The 25,245-nt window shown below is 37.9% G+C and overlaps 1 protein-coding gene across 1 annotated transcript in view; it reads left to right on the top strand.

Annotated features, from left to right (window-relative positions):
- Positions 1 to 23,658, top strand: part of CUNH12orf56 (chromosome unknown C12orf56 homolog) — a 57,465-nt gene extending 33,807 nt beyond the window's left edge. The window contains exons 7-14 of the mRNA XM_010644819.2: positions 2,858 to 3,002; positions 7,815 to 7,921; positions 8,675 to 8,764; positions 16,184 to 16,307; positions 17,610 to 17,684; positions 17,951 to 18,025; positions 20,952 to 21,130; positions 23,489 to 23,658. Of these exons, the coding sequence (XP_010643121.1) occupies positions 2,858 to 3,002; positions 7,815 to 7,921; positions 8,675 to 8,764; positions 16,184 to 16,307; positions 17,610 to 17,684; positions 17,951 to 18,025; positions 20,952 to 21,130; positions 23,489 to 23,615 (922 nt within the window). The 3' untranslated portion in view covers positions 23,616 to 23,658. The remainder of the gene's footprint in view (positions 1 to 2,857; positions 3,003 to 7,814; positions 7,922 to 8,674; positions 8,765 to 16,183; positions 16,308 to 17,609; positions 17,685 to 17,950; positions 18,026 to 20,951; positions 21,131 to 23,488) is intronic.
- The last annotated feature ends 1,587 nt before the right edge of the window (positions 23,659 to 25,245 follow it).

The following is a 25,245-nucleotide window of genomic DNA, read 5'->3' as shown; positions in this document are numbered from 1 at the left end:
CCCCCAAAAAAAAAAGTCTGGATATGCTAGCGGGCAAAAAGAAAAGTAATTCTGACACATGCTTCAACATGGATGAACTTCAAAGACATTATGTCAAGTGAAATAACCTAGACACAAAAGAACAAATATCATATGATTCCATTTATGTGAGGCATCTAGAAAAGGTAAATTCATAGAGGCAGAAAACAGAATCAGAGTTACTTAAGGGCTAGGAGTGATGAGGAATTGTTTAATGGGTACACTATTTCTGTTTGGGGAAGATGAAAAACTTCTGGAAATGGATAGTGACAATAATTGCACAACATTGTAAATACACTTAATACCACTGAATTGTATAAATAAAATGAATACAGTGATAAAAATGAATACAGTGATAAGTTTTATGTTATATTTATCTTAATTTTAAAATAGTGTGTTTGTATGTGTGAATGTGTATATATATATATATGTGTGTGTGGGAATAGATTAAACAAAAATTGGATAAACGTTGAAAATTACTGGAACTAGGTATGGGTACACAGGAATTTCTTATATAATTTTCTTCAGAAAATTTCTATAATTAAAAAAATATGGGGCATTCTTGTAATTCTAGTACTTGGGGAAGATGAGGTTAAATAATCACAAGTTTGAGCTCAGCCTGGTCATGTTAGTGACTTAGCAAGACACTGTCTCAGAGTAAAAAATAAAAAAGAGCTGGGGTTGTAACTCAGTGCAAAGGTTCTGGGTTCAATTCCCAGTACTGAAAAATAATTTTGCCATTTGTCTAAAAGCCATACCCTCTTTCTAAACAAATTGTCATCTTGATTACTTATCTGTGGTAATGTATCTATGTCTAATTTAATTTGAATGTATGGTGTACATGAATGAATTATATGAATGAAGTATGTATGAATGAAGTTTTAATATGAAGAGATTAGTGTCCTTTCTATGGAAAATGTTTTGGTCTTTAAAGAAAATTAATTTTGCATAACAGTATCATCATAAGTGGCAAAGGTTTATAAACTTTCTCTTATGTATCACAGCAAATTGCCAACTGTTAATGGGGAAAAGTAGAACATTAATTTCAAAATAATTCTGCGTTTTTTTTTTTTGTACCAGAGATCGAACTCAGGACTTTGAGCTTGTGAGGCAGGCAGCAGAACCACTGAGCTAAATCGGTGGCTCTGCGATGTATTTTTATCTGAGTCTTTTGAGTCACTTGTTTCTGTTGTTTTGGGAGTTCTCAGAGAGGTGAGGGATTAATAGTTTTTTTTTTAAGTGAAATAAGGTAGTGATTTAGAAGTAGACTTATAGTGAAGCAGGACTCAAACTTATTTTTGATTTTATTTGGATTGTGTGCTCAGGATACATGTTAATGAGATTATCTCAGCACAGTGGATATTATAATCATCTCCCTTGGTAGATAAGGCAATTGAGGCACAGAGAGGTAACTTGTATGTGGCAATAATTATCTAGCTGGTAGAAGCACATCTAGGATTCTGACCTTCCCCTTGTGCTTATAATCATTATGTTCTTCTGCCTCTAGCATTGCTATTGCTGAATCTGTGATGACTATTTTTTTCCTCCCACGTTCCCACTATAAAAGAGATGCTCTTTCCAGAAAGTCTTAATTTGAGGGCTACATGAAAGGCTCATTAACTGGATAGGGGGAACTACTTATTTGGGGTAAGTGGCTGGTATCACAGGTTTCTGGAGGAGGGGTTAAAATTGTATTCACCCGACATAAAAAATGCAGACTATGAAATACCTCTCCTCTTGTTAGTTTGCACCCAGATATTCTAAGTCGTTGGTTTTGTGACTTTGGACAGGTTACCTTCTCACTTCCTATAAAATACCATGGTAATTCCCAGTTCAAACCCTTCAGTGGTAGCTAGTTCAGTGAACTAGTTCACGAATAGTACCCAGACTATAATCTACTGCATAGTCAGTGCCCAGTTAAGCACAAGTTGTTATTAATGAGCGCAGTGTGAGATGGAAACAATATTCAGCATAATAGCAATTTTTTTAAATTGCTGAAAATCATCTGAGAGGCTAAGATACCTACACAAATAACTACAGTGGGATTAAACAGGATCAGTGTGATATTAGACGTGTTAACAGTCTGCAGTGGGAGAAGGGCTATGTTCATTGGTGGAAGTAGGAGGTGTCTTTCCAGCTCAGATTTCTTTTCCTGAAGTGTGGGATACAAGTTGTTCAGTGAAGGCAGATGATTTCAGATTGTACTCGGACAGCCTGAAATAACTTTCAATTCCAAGGTGGAAAAGTAATTCCTTTTGCCAGCTGATCAGCTTTCATCAGGGAGCGCTTTCTGGGCAGCTCTAATACAAGTGTGTCCACCTTTTGTGTAAAGACAGAGCAGGCTTCAGATTGATCTCACTTAGGATCAGTGCAGCTTTCTTTAACAGTTCCCTGCTATTTATGCCAAGTAATGTTTCTTTTCCCTATCAAGCAATAATATAAAAGTTTCTTTATAAATAAACTTCTTTAAGCAAAAGCCAAGTGAGTTGATTAAAAGAAAAAATTTAAGCAAATAATATTACATTTGGTTTGTCAATGATGGTAAATGGTATAGGCAAGGCTTGAAAGAGGCACAGAAATTTACTAGGGACCATAAGGAGCATTCCTGGTATGGGTGTAGCTTCAGCAAATGACATGGCTCAAAAGTAAGTTTGGAAGGCAATGAACTTTTCAATTTATGGGAGCAAGCTTTACTACTGGTGAGTATTAACACTGGGAGTACAAAATTATATTAAAGTTTCATTGGTAATAAAGTTTTACAAGCCTATCAAGTCACTGATATTCGCAAACTGCTTTTTCTTACTTTTTACATGGAACTTGTTTTTTCATATTTCTATAGATCTGAGGAGAAAATTAAGCACTTCAGTCAACTAAAATCTGAACTTTTTCTTAAAGACAATACTTTGAGGAAGATACTTTGTCTAATTATGGAACTTAAAGTAGCAGCCCAGAAAAATTTCATTCTGAAAAGGCTTTTCTGGAAAGTAGGTGTTTTATTTTTAATCTTTAAAACAAATTTCACAAGTTAGAGGACATTTAAGTGTAAAGTAAAATATAAATAAAAACCATCTTATATTTTGATGCTTAAAATGTTCATTAAATTAATGCAGTCATGTCTTAATGCTTGAAGTTCTTTGAGGTAATCAGTAGTGTGGGGGGGATGAAGGAAGAAGGGAGCATAGCACAAAGTAGCTTATATGGACTGGGTTGGCAGAGTCAAAGAATGAAGATATTAGAGAGAAAGGTTTTAGCATGTGAGATGTAAGATGGGAAAGTAGATTTCAAGGAGTTTTACTATGCATGTTCCCCTGTGGTAAAAATATAATTTAAAAATACTTTTGAAATGTAAAAAATTACTTCTTAGTGTAAGACAGACATTTTAAAAAATGTGACTTCTGGTAAATCAGCCCACAACCTAATTCTCACTTGGTAACTTACCAGCACTTCATTTTGGTTCCAGGTGAAGGAGTTAAAAAAAACCCAGGTAAGTAATGCTAATGAGGCCAAGAAGAAGGGGTAAGCCCTGCTCACCTGGCCATATGTTGCGTCCTACTTCTGGCCAATGATCTCATGTGTAGTTGCCGTAATTTCATGGAACAGCGGTGAAGTGCACAATCTCCCAACCATTCAGGACAGTTCTTGGGTGTGTCTTAGATTCTAGGTGCTACATATATAAGGCTGAGCAGCCATCTTGGTTTGCCTGGACTAGGGTGACCAGCTGTTCTGGTATGCCATGGGACAGCAAGGAGAGTCTAAAAAAATTTAGGATGATGGCCAATCAGACTAATTAGAGGACAGAGTAGCTATAGAGAATATTATGTCAAATATTTGACAACACTGAGACTCAGGTAAGGATGATGTGGTGGTGCATAGTCTAAAATAAACAGTAATGGATAGATCTTGTTAGAAATATGCCATCCATGTTTTGATTCTAGGACTTCAGAGAATTATAGAAAATACAGGGACAATCAGATTGATTTTGAAATTGGAAATAGAATTCATGCAGAAAAGCTAAAGAAATTGGGGTTCCCACCCAAATTATCCTGCCCACTCCACATATGACATCAATTTAATCAAAACCCTAATTATGTGGCCTTGCTTGATCAAAAACTTCTGTAGTTGGCTGGGGATTTAGCTCAGTGATTCTGCCACCTGCCTTTCAGGTGCAAGGTACTGAGTTCGATCCCTGGTACAAAAAACAAACAAACAAAAAACCTTCTGTAGTTATTGAATTAAGTACAGATATTTAGCATTTAAAGCTACTCACTAGTGGCCACTGTCATAGATTCTGAATTTGGGCATAGCATTTATCTTAAGCATCATCATCTGGGAGAATCCAGCTGTAGAGGTTCATGGAGAAGGCACAGTGCCTGAGATTGAGAGTGAGCTCTACATAAAGTAATCAAAACAAAGTATACAGATATTTCACTATGTAGGTGCATTTACACTCAGATGTCTGCACAAACATTTGGTACCTGGGAGATCAGCTTGTTTAGGGTGTGGGAATGGGTCCTTCATGGAATGTGAATTCTGGCGTGGGGAGGAAGGATGCAGAGATTGTCAAGAGTAAAGATAGTACGTGTGAGAGAAATGGAAAAGGACCTCAGACAGAGCTAAAGAGAAGTCCATTTAGATAAACTGAACACACTTAGAGGTTGGATTTAAAGTAGATGATTAGATAGGAGAACTGAAGTACCTTCTGAGGGTTATATAGGAAGAAAGGTGTGGATGTTGAACACGAGTGTGGGTCTGGGGGTCATTTTAAGCATCTCAAAACTGGCCTGATATGGGTGGCCTTGGCTGTGGAATGATAAAAGGATGCAGAGAAAAAGAATAAGGATGGGCTAACACACTCAGCCCACCATTTCCCTCTCCTGTTTTCTAAAAGCTTGGGACATATGGGATAACTAGAATACTCTGTCCTCTCTGGCTCACCATCCTTTCTCCTGCTATTTGTTTTCTCTAGGATGTGTCTTCCATTTTCTTTTGTAAACATATGACTCATTTTTTCACTCAAATGCCATTTTTTGTGCCTTTCTTGTGATCCTCACTAAGGAATTTTGGCACCTTTTTCTGATCTTCTGTGGAAGTATTGTTCATAGAAATTTCTTTGATATTTTATCATCTGCTGTGTTCAGTAGGTAGACATTAGCTACATGTGGCTATTAAGCACTTGAATATGGCTAAAGACTAAAGAAGAAAAATTTTAATTGTAATCTAATTAATTTGAATAATTAATTTACAGGGCAGTGCAGTTGTATGGCATCTCTCACAGCACTTTCTCTTTAACAATTCACCAAACATTTATTGCTTTCCTAATCTGTGGGAGGCACGGTAACAGGGATTAGCAATGCATTCATGGAAGAAAAGGTCTAAAAGAGTAGAGGAAGTAGGAGGGGTAGGGGAAAGTAAAAAGGGAAAAGAAAAATATGTAAAAAGGAAAAACATGGACACAATGTCTCTGTAAACAGGGAAGAGTGGAGGGGGTGAAAGGAGGGCTGGGGAATGGGGAAAACTAAGAACAAAGGTAAGTCTTGTAAAGGTACAAGATCCTGATGATGAATGTAAATGTATTGTATACTTAAATTGTATCAATAAACTTAATAAAGATAAAAATAAGCCACGCCCTCTCCCGCCCAGAGCCGCCACCACTCCAGCACCAAGAAGGTAGCCGTGGGGGTGCCCCTGAACCCCCATAACTCCCCTTAACCCCACCCCCCACCACGGGCATGCTCAGACCTTCTGATTGTGCCAGTCTTTGGACCTACTCTGCAGAGGCAGAGGTGGTCATAAAGGGTATTTTTCTGAGTTCCCAACTTTGAACACCTTTAAAGAAAGGGCGTGGGAAACCTGTAGTAGAATAGTGTGGAGTTCAACCATTTAGAAGGTTGGGGAACTCAATCTGGGCCTTGCAGCCCAAGGTGAGTCAGCATCATGGGTTCAGCCATCTGCTAACTGAGATCAGGGGTCTTGAGTCCTAGCACTGTCTGAGCACCCATCCTAAATGGTAAATATACTATATTGAAAAGTTTGTTCAATACAGACATGTTCTGGACTGCTTCTTGATTTAAATTTAATTCAAATGATTTAAGGGTGATAGACTAGTGACTACCACCGGAGGTCAGCTTCCAAGTTGTGCTTGATCATAATGTGTTGCTGATTGTATCAGTTGGGATAAAGGACTGTGGTTGATTTGATGAGCTGTTTTCTCTGATGTTATGAAGATGAGAATGTCTGTGGCTCGTTAGAGACCCAGAAACTAGGGCCCAACTATATGAGGAAGATTTGGGTGATAATCCAGAGATTAAACCAAGGACAGTCCAACAACAAAAATTAAAATGAGAAAACACTTAAGCAAGACACAAAGACAGACTTCCAGTTCACCAATGGCAAACAGTACGGCACATGAGGATGAAAAGGCCAATAGTGAACCACCAGGACACCCTGAACTCAAAGCACAGGAAGTAACAAAACAGATCAATCAGGCTCTAGCAAAATTCAAAACAGAAATAATTTCCCAGATAACCATAGAGATAGTGAGCAAAATGAAAGTCGTGATTCAAGACTCTAGAACAGAAACTGACAAAAAAAATAGATGATCTGAGGACCATGATAGAAGCCATGAAGGCCCAGCATAGGAAAGAAATGGAATCCATAAAACAGATTCAAACAGATATCCAGGAGATTAAACACTCCATTGAAAGTGTACCCAACAGAATAAAAGAATGCGAAGACAGACTCTCAGATATAGAAGATAAGATTGCAGTCAGTGACTGGCATAATACTTTGAGATTCTTTCATGTTGTTGGAGGGAAAAGGATATTTTAAGAATAAAATTCTTCAATCAGTAGACAGGTGGGAGATCACAGTAACAGAATGATTAAGCATTTATGATGTGCTAAGCACTACTCAAGATTTATATAATACCAGCCAGGTGTGGTGGCACACGCCTGTAATCCCAGCACTCAGGAGGCTGAGGAAGGAAGATCGCTGTGAGTTCAAGACCAGCCTGGGCTACATAGTGAGTTCCAGGTCAGTCTCAACTACATAGTGAGATCTTGTCTCAAAATACACACACACCCACCCTAAAATTATATAATACCATTATTTGTAGTCCTAACATCACCTCTGTGAGGTAATATTATTAACCCCATTTTAAAGATGAGGAAAATGAGTCATGGGGAACATGAATAAATTTCTAGAGATCATATAGCAACAAGAGGAAAGGCTGGGATTTGAATTCAGAGAGCCAGGCCCCAGAGTCAGTGTGTTAAGTTGCTGCTCTATGAGTTTATCAGGCATGCATAAGTTCAAGTACTTGTAGAGGCGTGATGTTCATATCGTTCCTCTTCCTTCACCCCTTCTTTCACAGCCATTCTCAGCCTTTTTTCATATTACCTATATAAGGGCACACATATACTTGTCAAGACAGAGTGTAAGTTGTCACTAGTAATCAAAGGTCACAGGGGGAAAAGTAAACAATAGAGGAATAGAAAAGAAAAGCAATTGCATTAACTTTCTTATTAGTACCAGCTTGCCTGATTTTATAGGCCAGTGCTTATTTTCATACTTCATTGAGCTTATAAGACTGGGTAAGAACACAAAAATATTTGTCCTCAACTCTGAGTCAGTGTTTAGTTAGACAAATGGCAATCTGTATTTCCACTGCATTGCCAGTGGTATTAATAGGTTTTTCTAATAAAGAACTAATAATTTCTTTATACTTTAAAGTAAGAATGGAGAGTTTTAAGAACTGATACCTTAACTGCCATCTTCTTTCTCACTTGCTTTTACAGACCAGTGATCTTTTCTATTTCCTGGTGAACAAACTTCATGAATACTTGCCAGAGTCTAGGAATAAGAATGCATTTCATAATAAAAGCCAAAGGGCTGATGAGCTGGCGTAAGTACTAACTAGATAATCAGATACATGTTAAAGATAAATGATAGGCACGAGACAAAATATATGCAGTAATAATGATTAATAGTTGTGCAAGTTTTGCTTCTGACAGATTTTTAAAAAAATAACATTTCCTTTGTTTTAATTTTAATGGAAGATATACAAGAAACTAGAACTATAGGCTTCTCTAAAAGGGAAAAAATGGTTGAGTGGAGAAGAGACATCTTTTCAATGTATTTTCTTTTTTACAGTTGACATTTTGAGCCATATGTTACCTATTTTAAAAAAATCAAAATTATCTGAAATAATTTTAAAATGAAGTAGTGTGTGATTATCCCAAAAACGATGGGGAAACATACATACAAAAATATGAAAATGACTTAATCCTGACAGGCAGCTATCATTATCAGTTATTCATTCAACACCTACACTATCATTCATGCATACACTATATTACAAGATTATTCATTCAACATACATGATACCTTACTACGTAGCAATGGCAAACAAGGTACTTAATCAATATTGACAATTTTGTTTTGTGTTTTGAGACAAGGTCTCACTATGTAGTTCAGACTGGCCTTGAATTCACTGTGTAGCCCAGGTGGCCTCAAATCCATGGTGACCATCCTGTGTCATCCTCCTGAGTGTTGGGATTATATCTGAAAGGAATTTTATCAAGGATTACTGCTTTTACCGAATTCTGAACTTTTGATGAAATCATGCCATTTCCATTCTTTTTCCTCTGTGTCCTAGGGCATGCATTGAAATTATACAGACCTTAGGACTGATGTTCAGAGAGACAGAAACTGAGTCATCACGCCTGAACACACTGGCAGCTAAGAAGTAATGTTTTTTTTTAGAAGACATTGGGATCTTGCAATTTTAACCTGATACTACTCCTAAGTGTCTCCCAATATTCATAACTCTCTAAGGTCTTTGTTTAACCCCTCATAGATACATTACACTCTCTCGTCCTTCCACTTCCTTCTGTGGTGAGTAGATTCATTGGCACATGCTGTCCCTCTGGATTATTAAGGGCACAAAGATTCTTTCTTTTATCCTAGTCTGGTGAGCTTGAAAAAGACCAACTGACCCATCATGCATTAAAAGTCTCCATTAGAATTTCCCAGGGTACATTTACATCCACAGTAGGAAATTACACAGCAAAGGCAGTTGTTACAACAGCCAATTTATTATGGACAGTCATATGTTGCTTAATGTTGGGGATTTGTGCACTCACACAAACCTAGAGGGGATAGACTACTGTTTGCCAAGGCTATATGGTATATAGATAGCCTATTAGTCCTTGGGCCCTGACAAACAAAACCACATGAGATTAAATCAGCATGAGAGAAAGTGATGCAGTCGAGTGATTCAAGAAACAGATGTTTGAGACTGCTGCTGGCTTAATGGCATAACTACAGTAAATTTTTTTATTAGCAGGAGTACACTACACTAAAATAATATTAAAAAGTATAGTACAGTAAATACACAAACCATAACATTGTCATCTATTATTATATACTAGTAAATGTATGTGCTACACTTTTATGTGACTTGCAGCACAATGCATTTGTCTGTAGTAGCAAACAATGTGAGCAATGCACTGTGCTACGTTATGACAGCTAGAAAGTCACCGAGATAGGAATTTTTCAGCTGCTTTAGAATCTAACTGTATCATCATCGATAAAAACCTCTTTATTATTTGGTACATGACTGTAGTGTGACTTGGGAGTGAATGATGTTGGAGAGTTTATGACATATAGGGTGTGCTGCTGTAATAAAGATACTCTAAAATATGTGGGCAAAAGAAAATAAAAATTTACATCTTTAGTAGTTTTTATTTGGATAGTGCTTTTTCTGTGTTCCTCATTAAGGCCATTTTTGCTTTGACTTGGAATAAGTTCTTTGACAGAGCATATTGCTTGGTTAAGTAACTTGAAATATGCATTGAAACTGTGATGTCTTGTGAAATTGCCAGTCCATAAAGTGGAATCAAATAGCCTGGTGGTTCTACTTCCGGTGCTGCTACAACCTCCTCTAATCAGGTCTTACTTGTGCAGTAAACTGCTGTGGCAATAGTAGGGTTTCTGCTCAAGCTAAGGGATTCATCAGCCTGTTCTAAGATTCAAAGCAACTCAAGCAAAGCCTCATCTAATGCCCATTTAAGTTATGTGGATCTTGTATGATTTTTTAAAATAAGAATTCCTTCCATATGCCTGGATTTTTAAGGTATTGGTTCTTCTGTAGGTGCTGTGATTGGCCCAGCTAGCTCTATTATCAACCTTTTGGTGTGTCTTCATAGTGTTCATGTGGAAAGGCAGAGCTAGACACTGATATAGCACTTCTGTTTTTAATAACTGCAGCTTATACTATCCATTAGTATATAGTCCTTAAAAGGGACTCGAGGAAGCTAAGCTCCCCAAATTCCTGAAAAATTTTCCACCTAACGGGATAGTCTAGCAGTTTTCCCTAATTCTGAATGCTTAGTTCAGTAGAAATATTTCATAGGGCATGTGACCACTTGACGCAGAGTCTGGGTTTCTCTATAACAAATCCCTTTGCCACATGTAGGAGTTGCAGACTTGCTACTGGCAAGAGTGAAGCAATCGGGCAAGTAAATCTGCCCTGGTGCTGGGAGCATTTTTCTATAGGAGTTCTGTCTTGAAGAACATGTGGGTGCAAGATCGGACTCCTAGGAGGGCTGCACACAGAGTCTCTGACAGGCCCTACCAGCCACTTCTGAGCAATCACGTTGACATTATTTAGATGTATTTTCTGATATATTCTGATGATACATTTCTGATGCATTTGCCTGAGTAGCTGAGCCTGCAAAGGGGAGTTGGACAGTTAAACAAAATATAAGAGATTCTTGGTTAAACTGAAGACCTCATTTAGAAACCAAAAACAATCTCTTGGACCTTGAGCCCCACATTTTCTTTGCAAAGTATGCATTTTCCCCACAATTTTGTTGGGGATTATGTTATTGAGAGATGCAGTGAGATGAGTATGATAAGGTTTTATGTAATGCCATTCTACACTAGAAATCTGACCTGCACAAATTTAAATTCCAGCTCTTCTTATAATTTTTTTTTGGGGGGGGGTTTTGGGACAGGGTCTCACTATGTAGTTGAGACTCACCTGGAACTCACTATGTAACCCAGGCTGGTCTCGAACTCACAGCAATCCTCCTGCCTCAGCCTCCTGAGTGATGGGATTACAGGCATGAGCCACCACGCCCTGCTGTTGTTGTAATTTTTAAAGAGACTGTGAAATTACAAAAATTCACATGAATTATTTTAATATACCATATGACGCAGGCATAGTTTTGGCAGAGAGAGAGAGAGAGAGTGAGAGAGAGAGAGAGAGAGAGAGAGAATGAAATTTAGATCTTTCTCACGTAACAGTCCAGAGTAGATAGTCAAGCTTTCTTCCACAAGGTCAGTATGGGACCCAGGTTTCTTCCCTTTTGTTACTGTGGCATCTTTTACCCTGTTGTCTTTATCCTCATTGTTGAAGTTGGCTGACCTTCCTAACTGCATTACACCCTTGGGGAGCAGAAAGAAGAGTAGAGGGTAAGCAATTTTTTTTTTTGTCTGTATGAGGAATGCTTTACCACTGAGCTATATTCCTAGCCCTTTTTGTTATTTTGATTGTTTTTTTTATGACAGGGTTTTGACATGCAGTTCAGGCTGGATTTGAACTCACAGCCATGTTCTCTTGCCTCAGCTTTCCCAGTGTTGCAATTACAGATGTACCACCACACCCACCACACCTGGCCCTTTTTTGAAATCTTGAGATAGCATCTCACTGAATAGCCCAGGCTGGTTTCAAACTTGTGATCCTCCTATCTCAGCCCCAAAGTAGGTAGGATTATAGGAACACAGCACTGTGCCCAACCAATTTCCTTTGTAAGCAAGGCATATAGTACTTTTGCTCATATCCCATTAGTGAGAACTCGAGAAAGGCTGGAAAATGTATCTATAGTTGGGCTTTACATGATATGTCTTGGTTCTTATTTTTTCCCTATACCCCTGCCCTCCTTCAACCCCTTCACCCTTTCCAAGTTATTTATTAAAGACATTTAAAAACGAGTTTTAATGATAGTGTTCATTAGTATTCCTTAAGTAAGCTGATATGTACTGGGCACTATGGGAATATGATGCTCTGTAGCAGGCATGGGCAAACATTTCTATAAAGGGCCCTTAGTGAATATTTTTACATTTTCAAGCCATATAGTCTCTGCTGCAACTACCCAATGCTGCCATTGAAGCACAAAAGTAGCCCTAGAAAGCATGTAAATAGCACAGTTACACTCAGCAACTTTACATTTACGGGGATGGGAGATGTAGCTCAATGACAGTGTCCTTATTTAGTGTGTGTGAGGCCCTAGGTTCAAACCCCAGCAATGCAAACAAACAGTGGTTTCTTGCCGTGCAGAAGGTTTTTTTGTTTGTTTCCTAGTACCACGGATCGAACTCAGGTCCTTGTGCTTAGGAAGCAGGCAGTGGTTTCTTTATAAAAATTGGTTGTGTGCTGGAGTTAGCTTATAAGCTATAGTTGGCTGACCCCTGCTTTGCAGCAGACAAGGAAAAGACACTCTCCATGCTTCTTGTTTTGTTTTGTTTTGTTTTTGAGACAGGGTCTTGCTATGTAGTTGAGACTGACCTGGAACTCACTACGTATCCCAGGGTGGTCTCGAACTCACAGCAATCCTCCTGCCTCAGCCTCCCAAGTGCTGGGATTACAGGTGTGGGCCACCACGCCCGGCCTCTCCATGCTTCTTTACACAGTTGAAGTACTGCCATTTCTCTAATCTCCAAAATGGAGACTCCAGATTATTTCTGTCTTCTCTTACACTGAAGTCAATGCTAAATTGGTCCTGCCATTTTTTTTTCTATCTTTTGGTCTCTACTTTTCTCCCTATTTGAAAAACCCCTTTACCATTTTCATGTAATACAACATAATCACAAGCATGATAGTCAAGTATAATCATAGGTTCTGCCCATACTCAAGGGAAAGGGTTCATATAAGAAGTAGACATAGATACCTACATCTACATCTGTCTCCAGGCTGTGGGAATCTTGAACCATTTGCCTTCCACAATATCATAGACTGCCTTATGAAATGATGTTTCCCCTTCAGTGTCTGTATTTTAAAACATATTGTAGTACATTAAAATTAATATTAGAAATAAAAACAAGCTGAACAATGAAAGTATTAAATTGTTGTGACTATTTTTAAGCCTGTGATGTCATTCCTGTTAAGTCTCTACTTTCAGGTTGAAATTACCATTTCAATTAAAATCATTGAATTTATGGATTTTAAATTAAGTGAGTTGCCAGGAGGGGTGGATTTCAAATTAAATTCTATTTCAGCAAAAAAAGGGCAGTTATTCATTTTAGAATTTCCCTCTATATTATTTTCATAAATGGAGATTTTATTAATTCAATCAACTTTCCTGTATCCCACTTGAAATATGCCATATCCTTTCATATTTCAATATTGTTAGGGTTGAATTAATATATTATCACAGTAAGTCACCCTATACTTGGGAGCTCCTTCCCTTAGCTTTGAAAAGAAACAGTTACTGAAAATAAAGCACTATAATTAAATATAATAGTGAATGGAATGTCAATTTAAATTCAATATCAGGAAAAGCTTCTAAAAGGAGTGTTCTGTTTATTTTGAAATGGTTTTATAAAAATAAAATTGGCCATTTTAAATATCTTGCAGAAAACTCTAGTAAATATCCTATTGGATCTATTCTACTTTTTTGAGAAATATATTGAAGATTTTTCTTTTCCAGGCAGAATAATTAGACTTATTTTTGAATTGGAGAATTATATATATATATTTTGAGACAGGGTCTCACTATGCAGTTCAGGCTGGCCTTGAACTCACTATGTAGCCCAGGCTGGCCTCAACTAGGAAGCCTCAAGTATTAGTAAACAAAAATTGTTTATATCCTCCTTTATTCCATTGTGAAACAAGTGCTTATGGTTACAGGGAATTTTAGTGTAGTCTCATCCTTAAATTCTCTTATTCCTATGCCTCAAAGCCACTCTGATGTTGTCTTCAGTTAGGCAACAGATCCCTCCTCTCCCCTCCCTTCCCTTCTCTTTCTCTCTTCCTCTGTCTCATCCTCCCTCCCTTCTTTCTTTCTTTCTTTCCTTTTTCTCACTGTGCTGCCCAGGATGTTCTTGAATTCATTTCTGGGCTCAGGTAATCCTCCTGCTTCAGCCTCCCTGGTAAGTGGGATAACAGGGACACACAGAAGCACATGTTGTACTCTTCTTTTTTGGTACCAGGAATTGAACTCAGGACCTTGCACTTGCAAGGCAGGCAGTGACAGCACTGAGCCAAATCCCCAGCCCCAAGAAGCACATTTTGAATTGTGTGTGTGGTGTGTTTTGTCTTTTTATTTTCAAATAATTAAATGGGTAACATAATTATTCAAACACATAGCAGCATTTCAGTGAGTTGTTCATGTAAGTTAATACATATTATACTGCAGTTGAAAGCAAAAGACCTTAGATTTAATATCACTTTTATTAATAGCCAGTGGTGCTCAGTGGAAGAGTAAACCCTAACATGCTCAATTAAAAAGTGTTTTGAGGTCATAAAACTTGGGCTCAAATAAGTATTTGAGAATTCTCTGAGGGCTGGGAATTTAGCTCTGTGGTTCTGCCACCTGCCTCACAAGGGCAAGGGCCCAAGTTCTATCCCCAGTACCAAAACAAACAAACAAAAAAGATATGGAATCTACCTAAGTGTCCATCAATGGATGAGTGGATAAAGAAAATGTGAGATATATATCTATCTATAGAGACAGACAGATATTGTTGAAACTCAACAATTAGGAGGGCCAGGGATTTAGCTCAGTGGCACCTCACCTGCCTCTCAAGAGCAAGGTGCTGAGTTCAATCCCTGGTACCAAAAAAAAAAAGCAGCAAATCCTGCCATTTATGACATTTATGACAGCATGGATGAGTGAAAGACACTATACTAAGTGAAATAAGACAGGAACAGAAAGATAAATGCCCAATGATATCGCCTGTATGTAGAATCTAAAATAGTTGAACTCAGAAACAGAGTAGAATGGCAGTTTCCAGGTAATGGGATTGGAAGATGTGGTCAAAGTATACAATATTTCAGTTAAGCAGGAAGCCTAAGTTCACATGATTTATTGTGAGACATGGGAGCTGCAGTAAATAACAACTACTATACACTTGGAAATTGGTATGAGTAGATTTAAAGTGTTCTCAGTGGGAGAAAACAGCTAAGTATGTGAGTTAATGCATAAGCTAATTCAACCATTTCAGAATGTATATATATTTCAAAATATCATTTTTATACCATGAATTCATACAATATTTATTTTAAAATGCTACATACAGTATTTGTCCCAGAGATACACAGTGCATATTAGCATATTAAAGTCTGATAAGTCCTGTAGTTAAGATATCCAATAAACTTAGTTTAATTGAATATTTCCCCTACTTCCTTTGACCATGGAATCTATTTTGATCATAATAATGCCTAGAATTAATAAAAGTTTTTGGAAAATACTGCTATAATTGCAATAACCAAAATCGTTCTTACATCTAGATTTGTTAAACAGTTCAAGGTGTAATAAGAAATTATGTTTTTATTTAACTTTTTTCCCTTTTTTTTTTTAAGTACTAGGAATTGAGAAACCAAGGTTTGAAGAAAGCTGTATCTATAGTTTTGTTTTGTTTTTTTTGAGACAGTCTCACCAACTTGCTTAGGCAGGGATCAAATTTTTGATCCTCTTGCCTCAGCTCCCTAGTACCTGGGATTACATTCATGTGTCACCATGCCTGTTTTTTTATTTATTTATTTATTTATTTATTTATTTATTATTTATTTATTATTTATTTATTTATTTATTTATTTATTTATTTATTTTTGGTACCGGGGATCGAACTTGGGTCCTTGTGCTTGCAAGGCAGGAGCCGGAACAACTGAGCTAAATCCCTGGCCACCATGTCTGTTTTAAATTTCTTATTTCAAAAGAAAAAAATTATTTTCTAGACATTCATATGAATATCCAGGGATCTAAAAGTTCATTCAATCCTGGGGATTTGGCTCAGAGGTTCTGCCGCCTGCCTCACAAGTAAAAGGGCCCAAGTTTGATCCCAGTACCAAAAGTTCAGTCAAGAAGTATTTGAAAGCTTAGTTTTATTGTTTTTCATTTCCAAACTTTACTTGCTAATTGCCTCTTATTTATTCTTTCAGGGGAACACTATTTAATCTCTTGGTGATTTTAATTAGCAAACCTCAGATTCCAAAATGTTGTCCTGTGTTCGATATTCATTTGGTGGCTGATTCAACTTTAGCTGAAATATCTTTTGATGCTGAGGTAAGATGCAAATTTGGGAGGTAGACAGAATATAATATACATGGACAGTGGCTTTTAATGTAGACTGTGATGATATAGAATACAGAAATATACTCCAATCAAAGACTTTTTAGGTTTTGTTAATAACCTAAAAATGTAGTTAACTATTCCGTCAATATTAATTTATCTATCTTGTTTTAAGATATATGTAACAAAAATAGTTTATAAATTATATAAACCTACTTACTATCTTTATATACAATATTAATATACATGTAATTATAAGAGCCGGGGGTTTAGTTCAGTGGTTCTGCTGCCTGCCTCACAAGCACAAGGACCTGGGTTCGATCCCCAGTACGTATATATATATATATATATATATATATGTACATATACACATATATACATGTAATTACAAAGGACAAAAAAAAAGTACCCTCAGAAATTTTAGGATTAACTGTGGGCTTTAACTTACCATCTCTTTGCCTATATGATCATACAAACTCTTGGTCAGAGTTTTTCTAAGGTTGAATTAATGTATTAGAAATATCAAGTTGCCTAGAAAGCATGTGTATTGTGAGAATATACCAGCTTATTATTAGTTTATTTTAAGTCAAGTCAATACTGAATGTTTTGAATGGATGGGACACAATCAGGTATTCTTAAACATATAGTTGGAATTGTTTTAGAAAATTCTTTCATTCATTCACTCACTCAGTTAATATTTATTAACATCATTATAAGCAAACAGTATGCTAGGAAGAGAGTCCAAAGAGTGAGCAAAACAGACACAATCTCTGCCTTCACCAGTTTATAAAACTGTGAGAGGGACAGATATTAGTCAGATATGGCCAAGGATATATCAATACAGACTACGTAGGAAGTGTCTGCAATACACCTTCAGTTGGAAGAGTGTTAAAGTGTGGGCTGGAAACAAGACTCAAATAGGCAAAGTCCTTTAAGAATGAGTGCAGTAGTGTAGTGAGGTAGGACACAGGCCTAACAAGAGACTGCTCCTTTTTAGAGCTCTCTTAACTTCCTGTACTTTTCCTCCATAGCCTTGGATTCAATTTATAATTGTGCATTTTCTGGTTAGATTGATACCTGTTTTTCCATCCAATTTTATATTCAGTGAGGGCAAGGATCATTCCGTGTTGCTCTTCATTGTATCCTCAACACCTACCACAGTGTCTGATATACATTTAATGAGTAAATAGATAAAGTTAATAAAATTTTTTTGGTAAGTATTAAAAGGGAACCAAGAGAAATATTACTTTCTGGCTTGGCCTATGATACTGTATTGATTATTCTTGGAAATTCTAGTTACAGAAGCTTATCCTGGAATATACAGATAATGCTACAGCACTTTTATATGAGATACTTCTTGTCTTTCAGCAGGTACATATTTTTTCTATTATATGTCTGATGTGATTACATATATTACGATTAACAGTATGATAAAAATGTGTGTACTAGAGATGGTCTCCAAAAGATGGTTGATCTAAATACCATCTTTCCTCTTAAGTGCTCTGTTTAGCTTATTTAACAAATAGTGATTTAAAATATTTGATTAATCAGGATAAAAACATATTTGAGAATGAATATCTTTTTACATGCAACTTAAACTTCATGAATCTAACCTGTCTATTGCCTGGTGTTTTTAGGGAAATCTTGGGTTGGGGTCAACAACATTTCCTATTACCTGGATGATGTCCTTTCTACAAAGTTGTCCTCCCATAGTAAGTACTTAGAGGCGATACAAAATCACAGTTCAAGCCTAATTAACCAGACGCTGTTGTGTTTAATCAACAAATCTTCTTTATGAGGTAGTGAAGTTTATAAAACAGAAGTAAGATGTAAATTTGATAATTTTATTACTTAATTAAAATAAAATGTTTTTACATTTGCGATCTGAATGTTTAAGGTACAGAAATGACAGTCTAAATATGTTTCTTTGTTTTAAGAAAAACCCCAAAATATTGTTATTGGCTTTATAATTAAGTTACAAGATTAATATTTACCTTAAAGGTTGAGTAAGAACATAAAACTTGGGATCATCTGTGCACTTTGGCTGGGTAGGAACCTCTTGGCCTATACTATGCCATGTCTCTCCTTGACACTACATTGGAATTCAAAAGTTCTGTCTTGGCCAGGGATTTAGCTCAGTGGCACTGTGCTTGCCTCACAAGTGCAAGGTCCTGAGTTCAATCCCTGGTACCAGAAGAAAACAAAGCAAAACAAAAAAACCAAAAGTTCTGTCTCTATTTTCCCATCAAGTTATAGCCAGAGGAAGCTATTTAAAATAAAAATCTTATTGTTATTCCTTGTTTAAATCTTGCAACTGCTTTTCCCCTTGAACAAAGACTCCACGCCTTAATGTAGCCCTCAAACTCTGTGTCAGGGCCCTGCAGCCTCTTCTGATCCCTCACTCACCTAGCTATGTGGGGCCTCTCTTCCCCCACCAATGGCCGTCCATGATAGGATTTTTGTTGTTGTTGTTACCAGAGATCAAACTCAGGTCCTTGAGCTTGCAAGGCAGGCAGCGGAACCACTGAGCTAAATCCTAGCCCTTTGATAGGATCTTTGCCAATAGTCTGTTCTGTGCTATTATAACAAAGTACCAGAAACTGGGTAATTTATAGAGATATCTATGTATCTTAGGGTTTAGGAGGCTAGGAATTCCAAGATTAAGGGGCTGCATCTGGTGACAGTAAAGACAGCATATGCAGGGTCAGGGGGCAAGCTAGACTTTATAACTCTTGCAGTACTGAAGCCACTCCAGTGGGGATCCATTGGATTAATTCATTTATGCAGGCACAGCCTCTTGTCAGGCATCACTTCCTAACTCTGTTGCACTGGGGATTAAGCTTCTAACACATGAACTTTGGGGAAAATATTCCTGCCTAAACAATCTCCGTTTGGAATACTCTTCCCTCCTTTCTCTCCTGATTAACACCAACTCATCCTTCCGACCTGTGTCCCTTCCTGGGATAGGGAGGCAGAGGATGATTTACTGAGTCCTCTCACTAGGTCAGTTTCCCCATCCAGGGGGACATCGTGCATAGCAGGATGTCCTCCTCTTTCCTTCATAGAACTTGTCATGGTTACAGTTCATATTTATATTATATGGTCTGCTCTGTGGTAGCCACTAGTGGCCACGTGTTTTCTGGCTCTTTCTCTTCCTAGGAACACGGTATAACTGTTCTTCTGTTACTGAAATTGGGGAGGTCTCTCTCTCTTTTTAATTTAACTAATGAAATGTGAGCCCAAGCAGCACTGTCATTTCAGGGCAGACACTCTAAGAGCCAGTGAATGCTTCTTTGCATTCTCTTTTCCTTCTGGTATGGTGACTCCTGTACTAGCCCATGGTCCTACCATGAACAGTGGCCCCAGAAACCCGAGGGGCATACAAAATGAACAAGTAACAAACCTTTGCTGCTTTACGCAAAGCATTTGTTTCAGAGATTCTTACTATAGCATAACTAGCCCATTGTGATGATACAATGCCCTTCTCAATACCCTGAAAGTGCCATGAGGGTAGGAGATATATTATGTGCTAGGCACATAATAAATGCTCAGTAAATTATCCATTGAATTAATTCTTTTTTTTTCTTGGTACTGGGGATTGAATTTGGGACCTTGCACTTGTGAGGCAGGCAGCAGCACCACTGAGCTAGATCCCCAGCCCCCACTGAATTAATTCTAATAAAGCTTTATCCTTACTCTCTTCTCACACCCCAAATTAATTTTCCCTTCATTCATTATGCATTCATATATTTAAATGAGAATTTCTTCCAAAGGAAGTAATCCAAACTAAATTTTAATGCAAATAGAAGACTTGACATGTGGTGAAGCGTTCTCTTTCTATGTGTGAACATACTTCTGTAGACATCCATAGTTCCTTGCTCTGAGTTGTTTGTCCAGAGTGACGTTCTGTCTGTTCTGTGGAATTTAGATTCTCTTGTCAGATCCCTGTGGCATATGTTTATAAAAAGCTGGCTAGAAGGTGCACATGTCAACAGAAAAGCCAACTACATTATAACAGAGATGAAGCCCATGATGTTGGCTCTTTAAACACTGCACAGACTCCAGTCAGTCTCAGCCCCACTTTGAGGAGTGTCATAGTTTTCACTCACAGCAATGGGAGCTTGTACGTGCAAGCTGCAAGATGCCTACTTGTTCTATATAGTGGTTGTAAGTGCTGTTATGAGCTGATGGGTGAATATCTGGGGTCCTTGGGATTCTTAAACATAGGAAATTTCCTTCATAAACCACTAGAAGTTGGTTCCCCCAAGGAACTGAACTGAGTATGAGGCAATTCTGTGACTGAAGGGATGAAGGGAAGATCATGAACACTGTTGAAACCTTCTATAATAACTCAGTTCTAAAAAGCATGGGCAGGAACCCATGAAACCTTTGCAAGCAAAGAAACTGTCAGTATCATTGTGTGTACCTTCACATCAGTTAGCTCTGATTATCTTTCTTGGTTATAAGGTGTTAAATGGAGTTAAAAACCTTAAGCCCCAGGTGGTAAGATCTGCTGTCTCTGAGTACCATTTCAATGAGAAACAGCACCATGGCATTGTGTAAGGTGTGAGACTGACTGAAATAGGGGTTCTTGAGGGTGGCATGCAGCTTACATGCAACTGCATTTTCCTTGTCTAGATTACTTTTGTGGCCAGTATTGTGAAACGAGTGGTGAAGGGGTTCTCAGCTTCATTTCAGCTGCTAAGTCCCTGCCAAGCAGTTCTGTTGTACCAGCAGTTTTACATCCTCAAGAGCTGCCTGCAGTACAGCAAGACTCTAGCTGAGTATATCAGGAATGACTACAGTGAAGAATTCAGGTAAGTAAAAAGTCTGCATCTAAGCTGCAATACAACTACTCATTTTTTGGTTTTCATGCCAATCTGCAACTTTGACCAGTATTTAGAAGATTAGGTGATAATAGGAAATTCTATTTGTTTTTAATAATGTTTCACTTTGATCAGAAGTAAGGTAGGATTTGGGGGAAATTCTAAGAACCATTGTCTTTTGAAGTATATTTTCAGGCCACTGAAATATCAAGCTCTCTTTGAAGAAATGTTTTTTCATTCACTGTCTTTCTTACAGCCTGCATCTCACAGAAGTAGTAAGGATTTTAACCAACTGTGAATAATTAAGGCTAACAAACCTTACTGAAGGAAATTATAAATATACAGACTGTGAATTCAACTGAGTCACTGGGGGAAAAATCAGTAGATAAAGGACGAATAATTAATGAACACTTATTAGGGATTTTTGTTGTTGTTGTTGTTGTTGTTCCATTTACCCTTCTCTTACTCCCAGTAAAGAACAGTAAGAAAAAAGCGGTAGCCAGCATTGGTTTCATCAGCCAGCCTTGTTCTCTTGCACCTCAGGGGTTCACTTCTATTTATAGGCTGGCAAAGCCAAGCACACTTCACTGTACAGCCTGCATTAACACCTATTAAGGAAAAAACTCAGGTTGTGTCTGCCTTAAAATGAAAAGGGTGCAGCCAGCATAGCTTTGTCACTAGTTTGGATGCAGACAGAAAAGGACATGGAGATATACATTATGGCCTTAGATTATCTTACAAAAATTCAGCCCTGTTTATAGACTGTTTTTCCTCCATGTGCTGTTACATAATAGGGTCCATTCTGGTTACCATAAAAGGCATTTGTTTGCCTCTGACTTGGTTCAAACAACCCAGTTCCCACCCCCTATCCCTTCTGCCTCCTCACTTCTTCATCCTTTTTGTTAAGGAAAAAATCCACACAGCACGAAATCCACCATTTTAAAGTGTACAATTCCATAACTTTTAATACACTTCACAATGTTGTGCAACCATTACTATTGAACTGCGGAACATTTTCCTCATCCCCAAAGAAACTCAGTGCCCACTAAGAAGTTGCAGCTTATTCTTTCTTCCCCTCAGCCTCTGGCAACCCATGATCTGCTTTCTGTCTTGGTGGATTCCCCTGTTCTGACCATCTCATCTATATCGTGTGATCCAACCTGTGGCCTTCATGTTTGGCTTTTTAAAAAGACCTAACAGAATGTGTTCAAGGTCCACCCATGTTGTAGCATGTATAATACAACACAATTTTAAAACATGAAAATATAAAGATCAGGATGACTGGTGCCACTCCCAGATAGCAGCAGTTAGCTGGTGCCCATAGCAATAGATCATGTGCTGTTAGATTGGTGCCATCTCCTCTCTTTTGCTTTTTCTTTCTAATTTACATTCTTTGTGTGCATTTAGGTATGTGGTCCTTGTGAACTAGTGATTTTTCGATTCACTTTGCATTGGAATCACCCGAGTAACCATTAACGCTGCTGACACCCACATCGGGTTTCTCATGTAGAAATTGTTTGTTTTTCTGGGGTGCGGCCTGGGTAGTGACATTTTCTTAAATATATAATTTATTAATGCCTATTAATTTTACAAAAAAGTGGATTTCAATGTATTTTCATACATACATATAACATTTTTTGGGGTACCGGGGCTCGAACTCAGGGCCTTGCACTTGCCAGGCAGGCACTATGCCCCTGCTGAGCTACACCCTTGGCCCCATATAACATATTTTCATCATTTGCACCCTCCATAACTTTCTCTTACACCCTCCTCCCCCTACTCTTACTCCCTTCCTCTAGGGGTAGTTATGTTAAAAACAAAACAAAGCAACTCTCCAGGTGATTCTAAATGTGTACCCGGGGTTTAGAATGATTCTTTTAAGCCATCCAAGGGGATGACCGACTAATCTCACTTTTTTCTCTTCTCTAGCCCTTCCTATACTGTCACTGAAGCCCTGGAGACAAACGTTCCCCTTTCCTCTGGCTTCAGCCCTGTGGTCACCATGGCTTGGCACTTTCAATTCTCCACTGTGCAGGGCCTGAGAAACCAGAAAGCAGGAGCCTGGGCTCATGCTGTGGTGAAGACTGTTCTGGCTTCCTTAGTGCTTTGATGACTGCTACATTATTAATGAAGCTCACTTCCTTTGCTAGAGTGTTCCAGTGAGCTGAAAGGCACACATATCAGAGATTTGCTAGGTCACAAATGGGGGAGTCTGGGGTTGGAAATGTTGACTGAGTCTTGTGGCTCAGACTCACCCACAACCCTGTGCCTGTGAGTCTGAAGGTACTGACAGACCAATGTGAAAAGTCCTGTTTTTAAAGCTATTTTGTTTCTTTTCATCATTTGCAGGTACTTTATCCACATGCCAGCCTTGAGAAAGAGACTTCCATTGTGTTACCCTATTACCCAGCCAACCACTCAACTTTTTCATGAAGTTCTGAAATTGGTTGAACAGAAACAATATGTAAAATGTTAACAAGAGTATAAAATGTTAACTGAAACACAATAGTTAAAAGAAACATTATTTGTTTATTTATTTAATATCTAGCTCTTTTTTTTTCTCTCTCTTTTCCTGTACCAGTGATCTAACTCAGGACCTTGCGCTTACCAGGCAGGTGTGGCACCACTGAGCTACATCCCTGGCCCTATTTAGCTCTTTTGAAGAAGCAGATTTTATTCAAAAGATTTATTTAAAGGTTTTATTTGAATGCTCTCTCAATACCTAAGGTCTTTACAATTTTTTTATCTGCTAAAGGAAAAAAAACTTGTCTAAATTCTTTCTGACATACATAAACTGGTGTTAAAAACTAGTGTTTCTCTAGGAAAAAAAGTTCCTAAAGACATGAAAAAAAAAAAACCCAAAAAAACAAAAACAAAACCCAAAACTAAAGGGAATAGAAGCCCAGGGAGAACACATGCAGGAAATGTGATTTGTTGGTGTAATAATAGTGAGTGGTGGAAGAACCTGAAACATCCAAAGAGGGTTGAAAGGAGTATAAATCACATGGTGATCATTAGAGAAATACAACAGACTGGCACTCTCCTTTCTACCTAGTAACACAAGTATTCATGGAAGAATGAGAAAAACACAAGCATCGCCACGCAGAATGTCAGTGCCTCATTTGTTGTGGGGAAAGGGAGCTTGGGATTTCTGCACCAAAATTGAATGTGTTACGCTGCTCTGCTCAGGCAGTGGTGGGCTGATCTGAGCCACCCCACAGCATCTCTGTGGAAGCGAAATTATCTATGAGTGTCTATGGCTCTCCTTTTTAAAAAGTCTTCTTTGCCATGTCTTGTGGTCATTAATTAATTTAATACAACAAATAACCTAACTTTGGTGTCACTATGAGCTACTGAATCGGACTTCTCAGAACCTAGGAACTGGACTTTCCATTGAACTTATTATGATTTGATGAAAAATCCACCTCCAAAAAAAAACAGCTCTTAGGGCAGATTTGCCTGTGTTGTGTAGTGTAACTATTTTTATTATTAACTGGTGCATATTTAAATGTTATTTTATAAGTTTTATTGATGAATTTCATACTGTTTACTGATTTTCCAAGATATTTCTTAGATTGATATTTATATAGCTTCATATACACTCTATGTAGAAACAGACCTGTGAAAAATGAGACTTTACGTGAAAACTGTACACATGCACTTATGCTACTAGCTCCTTAAATCACTGAGGAGATGGGTGGCGGCTAAGGCAGAAACCTGCATTGTTCTGCCTGTCAGGTGCATCACAGCGCACATGTACCTGCTCTCAATGGCGGCCTCTGCCTCACTGCTCGGCACCCCTCAAAAAGGCTGTCCCTGCAGCTTTAGGAACTTTATCTGCCAGCAACAAAGGTTCCCATGGTTTACAAGCCCTTATGTGCTTGTTTTGTTGTTAGCACAGTATTTAATACATAAAGATAGAACTATTATAAGATTTTTCAAATGTGAACATAAATGCAGTACTGACTTTTAAAACTAAAAGAATTGGCGTAATGTTGCTTTTAAAATTAATGTGTAGAGGGCCAGGGATTTAGCTCAGTGGTGCTGCCACCTGCCTTGCAAGTGCAAGGTCCCAAGTTTGATCCCCAATACAAAAAAAAAAAAAA

This window comes from Fukomys damarensis, unplaced genomic scaffold, assembly GCF_012274545.1.
Source record: "Fukomys damarensis isolate Sample0158 unplaced genomic scaffold, DMR_v1.0_HiC HiC_scaffold_15, whole genome shotgun sequence".
In the NCBI taxonomy this organism is placed as follows: Eukaryota; Metazoa; Chordata; class Mammalia; order Rodentia; family Bathyergidae; genus Fukomys; species Fukomys damarensis.
Note: the sequence above shows the minus strand (reverse complement) of the source record. Positions and strands in the feature narration are given on the sequence as shown.